Source organism: Mixophyes fleayi, chromosome 7 (assembly GCF_038048845.1).
Source record: "Mixophyes fleayi isolate aMixFle1 chromosome 7, aMixFle1.hap1, whole genome shotgun sequence".
NCBI lineage: Eukaryota > Metazoa > Chordata > Amphibia > Anura > Limnodynastidae > Mixophyes > Mixophyes fleayi.
The window spans coordinates 102835172-102840097 of record NC_134408.1 but is presented as its reverse complement, the minus strand read 5'-3'; the positions used below and the strand labels follow the sequence as shown (position 1 = coordinate 102840097).

General features: G+C 37.3%; 1 protein-coding gene across 1 annotated transcript; it reads left to right on the top strand.

The window, feature by feature from the left end:
* The first annotated feature begins 1902 nt into the window (after positions 1–1902).
* On the top strand, positions 1903–4079 carry LOC142096997 (gamma-crystallin B-like). The gene is made up of 3 exons (XM_075178606.1): positions 1903–1929; positions 2424–2666; positions 3776–4079. Exons 1-3 carry the CDS (start codon positions 1921–1923, stop codon positions 4049–4051), a joined length of 528 nt encoding a protein of 175 aa, XP_075034707.1. The 5' UTR covers positions 1903–1920; the 3' UTR covers positions 4052–4079.
* Positions 4080–4926: the final 847 nt, after the last annotated feature.

The window sequence follows — 4926 nt, the reverse complement described above, 5'->3', positions numbered from 1 at the left end:
AAAAATTGCTTAGCTGCTCTTTAGTCGCAGGTCACAGTCCTCTAAGGGGGATTAGAGCAGGGTGAGATGGAACCGTGAAGTGGAGCAGGTCTGTTGGAAGATAACTGCAGAGGTTCAAGTGAATGGCAGTGAAGCAAAGCGTTGAGGTCTTTAGAAATTGATTATCTGTGAACAGGACTGATTATGAGGTCGAGGTTCCTGCAACAATACCTCATGTCTTGATCGTGGAACAGGTAACACAGGATACTAACTGAGAAATGGTGAACTTCAGAGAACTGATGCACTGAGATCCCTGGAAAGCGAATAGTTTGAGGATGGGACCCATTATAAGGCACAATGTTCTTGAAATAATACCACAGATCTTGATCGTGGAACAGGTAACACAGGATACAGATGTGCAGATGGAAGCCATAGAGAACAGCGTCCTAACAGATAAGGACACCTGAAGATCTGGAAACTTAGTAGAGAAGCAGGTGCTTTAAATAGACAGAACTGACTGGCAATAAGCCAATCAATAGAATGCTCAGTTCAGACCAGCAAGTGAATGCAGGGAGTGAGAAACAGGTAAGAACAGTGACCAAAATGCAGGTTAGCTGGTGCAATGTGTAACACTTTCCCTTGGCTACGTGACTATGATGTTGTTTGTAAAAATGAGTGTTGTCAGGTTTGCCCTTCAAGGTGTTTTTAATCATCCCATTATATTGTGAGAGTAAATGCCATGTTTGGTCATCACTATCATCCTTCAGTTACCTGCCATGGAGTAGGTGCAAATCTTACATCTGAAAAGGAGCGTTCTTTAGCGTAAGCATGAATTTGAATAGCCCGTATCTGCTTGGGAACACCTTTACCATACCTAGGCTATGTTAATCCACTCCTCCCCTCCCTCATTTCGCCCTTCAAGTCCTATGCAGCTGTAAGTGATGTTTGCATTCACAGATGAATTGCATACAAGATTAATTCCGTTTGATGGTGTAAAAGTCCATTTCTGAACATGCACAGAGCGATTTCATAGAAAATATAGCACACAAATGGTCTTACGTCTGAAGATGAATCACTTAACTGGAGAGGTGCATTCGATGGGTGTACGTGCCAAATTTGCATTTTCACTAAAATATTGGCTTGGCAGCATTTCACGTTTTTTGCATATTATTTGCAAGATTACACTTCCATTTTTTTCACATTTCTTTGAGTTAATGAGTATTCATAAACCATAATTCATTGAAAGGAATGACATTCTTCATCAATGCTCTATTGAACATTAAGATGGACTAAACAAGATAAATTGAAATAGTATTTTATGGACTATAAATTGAACTATTGTTAGTTATTACCATTACACTGTATTCTTATGGTGATTGTTTGCATGTGAGAGCTGATCACCTATAAGGTGCATTAATGTTGTTAAAGTATTCTGCATTTACCTTCCTTCTCTATACACTTCTGTATACACTGGGGAAACAGGTCTGTGTCACGATTTTTTGTCTTTTTCTTAATTCAAGTATTTGGAAATCCTGCTTTTAGCCCTGTAGCACACTTCTTAACATTTAGTGTCAATTAGTTTATCTGGAAAGTACATTGTGTAATATATTTCTAGCAAAAGTAAATGTGATTAATACAACATATAATTGAAGCTCTTCTGTTTAAAGTAAAACCTAGTAACTTCTATGCCTATGCTGACAGTTAGTGTCCACTGTAGTTTCATTTATCACAACAATAAATAAAATCCCTATGCTTACAAAAGACAAAGAATTTTCGATCACAATCAAAATAAAACAGAAAAAAAACAAAAGACGGTGGATTAATTGGAACAAATAAAAAAGTCAGCTTTTGTGTCAGCTATACTAATTCAGGAGCAGTAATATATATAAGGGATGGTGAATTTTCTATTACTCCTAAGGTGTTCCATCCAGAACAGATACAATGGGAAAGGTAAGAGAACAAATGTTTCTTTACGTGTTTCATCTACTAGTGTCATACATGTGGCTTCACAGCGTTCCAAAATACCCAAGAGGCAGTCTAGCATTTGATTTTGTATGACTTCATCATCAATTTGGCTATAATAAACAGAAGTGTAATCCTTTATTGGAGGCACTTACAACTGTATACTGTATGTGCATGGATTGTAGGAGTGACTACAAATGTATTGAATCGGTTGTTGTGCTACAACTTAACATTATTTTAGCAATGCCACTTGCAGATGCATTAAAGTACATTTCCCTCCTCACTGTCGTTTCTGAGCAGAATGTCAGACATAAACTACAAAATGATTTTTGTCATTGCAGTCTAGCATATTTTAGGCACTATTTTTACCTGAATTACAGATTATGCTACACTTCAAAATTTTAAGTACATGTAATTATTTAAAGAATAAATGCAACAATATATGACTAAATAGTTATTGGCAAAATTATTATTATTTATAGATTATCTTCTTTGAGGACAAGAACTTCCAGGGCCGTTCCTATGAGTGCAGCTCTGACTGTTCAGAACTGCACTCACACTTCAGCCGCTGCAACTCCATCCGTGTGGAGAATGGAAACTGGATGCTCTATGAACGCCCAAACTACTCTGGACATCAATATTTCCTGAGGAAGGGGGAATACCCTGATTTTCAACAGTGGATGGGATTCAATGACTCTATAAGATCCTGCCGACTGATTTCTCCCGTAAGTTTCTTTGGATGAAACATATCTTGTTTGATTTCTTTTTATAGACTCAGGGGCATACCTAGCTGTCTCCAGGCTCCACAGCAAAATTTTGCAAATAGGGGGCAATGATGCTAAAATGCTCACCGCTATAGTTTACTGAGTATGCATCACAGTGAAACTAAAATCACAAACAGTGCTCAATGGCCCACACTTATACTCAGAAAAAAAGAGCATGGTCCTCTAGAGCTGGTGAACATTCATCGCCAGGTTCCATAGCAGCCACATGGGCTGCCTTGGGGATAGTTACACCCCTTGAATACACTTATAAGTGCTAAGAACTAAATTTTACAATATAATTAGTGAAGATTTGTATTTTTGTAAATGTATGTATCAAGAGGAAACCCATATTTACAGCAGCACATTTCAAACATGTTTTCTTAACACATGGTTACTGTTTGTTATTATTATTATTATTATTATTATTACTATTATTATTATTATTATTAATAATAATAATAATAATAATACTATTAAGCATAATATGGTACATAATACATAATAGGAGGGTATATAGCAAGTGTCGGAAAGCACATTCCGGAGGCAAAATACAAGGAAGGACAGATGAAAAAGATGGGGGCAGACAAGGAGACAGAAGGAGAGAGGGCCCTGGTCGCGAGAGCTTACATTGTAGGAAACATTTAAGACACAAGGGGGCTAATGCAACGTAGGTAAATGGGAATGAATTATTAATAAAAAGATCATGGAAAAATTACGTATTTCCGTCTATATGCACAGCATCCCGAGTAGCCTCCGCCTCGCAATCAGCTGCATATGCAGCTAGTTAACAACAAGTCATCTTCATCAGCGAGTATTTCACCTGCCTTATAGCTGGTGCAGTGTAAGTGTCCCGTAATTGTCATCTTGATCTCACAAAAAGGATATTTGCTCTTATTTGTTAGGAACTGTGCATGGATATACACTGTGAAAAGCAAAATAAATACATTATACACATGAAGAATAACATTGTTAACACTAGTATTGCATTACAATAATTTCCATGTACTCATTAAACATTATACCACCTAAGCCAGCGATATCATCATATTGTCTTTCCTCTTATTCTATAGTACAGAGGAACTCACAAGATCCGGATCTATGAAAGAGAAGATTTCCGAGGTGAAATGCAAGAACTCACTGAAGATTGCCCAGCTCTATTTGAGCTATTCAACTATCATGAAATTCACTCCTGTAACATCCTAGAAGGTTCATGGATCTTCTATGAGCTACCCAACTATAGAGGAAGGCAGTACTTCCTGAAGCCAGGCGAGTACCTGAGATTCATTGCATGGGGAGCCCTCAACAGCAAAGTTGGATCTCTAAGACGTGTTTTGGAAACCTATTAAATAACCTGAATTAAAACCAAGCATTAAAGACAATAAATAATTAACATAAATAATTGGTGTCGTAATTATTACATCATATTTCTTCAGTGTTATTAATCAATGACTGATCTTAACATTTACACATTTAGGGGTATATTTTCTAAACTGCGAGTTTGAAAAAGTGGAGATGTTGCCTATAGCAACTAGGGATGTGCACCGGCGACTTTTGAGGTCTCGTGTTTTGTGTTTTGGATCCGGATTTTCGTTATTTTTGGGGTTCGGATTTGTCTCGCAAAACACTTGACGAAAGGTCTCGGTTCGGATTTAAGGTTTTGGATTCGGATTTTTTTTGAAAAAAACATAAAAAGTTTAAAAATCAAGTTTTTGGGCTTATTTTCACTCCTAGGCTATTATTAACCTCAATAACATTCAATAACAAGCATTTCCACTAATTTACAGTGTATTCTGAACACCTCACAATATAGTTATTAGTCCAAAACGTTGCAACAAGGTATCTTTCTGGACTGCGTAGAGGAGTGGGTCACCACAATATATATTAAAAACCCTGAACTTTTATGATTCGCACCAATAAATGTACCTGGACTGCGTAGAGGAGTGGGTCACCACAATATATATTAAAAACCCTGAACTTTTATGAATCGCACCAATAAATGTACCTGGACTGCGTAGAGGAGTGGGTCACCACAATATCTTAAAAACCCTGAACTTTTATGAATCGCACCAATAAATGTACCTGGACTGCGTAGAGGAGTGGGTCACCACAATATCTTAAAAACCCTGAACTTTTATGAATCGCACCAATAAATGTACCTGGACTGCGTAGAGGAGTGGGTCACCACAATATATTAAAAACCCTGAACTTTTATGAATCGCAC

Excerpts from the sequence above, each read along its gene's own strand:
- LOC142096997 (XM_075178606.1), top strand. Across the intron at positions 2,667-3,775 it reads CCTGCCGACTGATTTCTCCC|TACAGAGGAACTCACAAGAT; the intron begins GTAAGTTTCTTT and ends CTTATTCTATAG.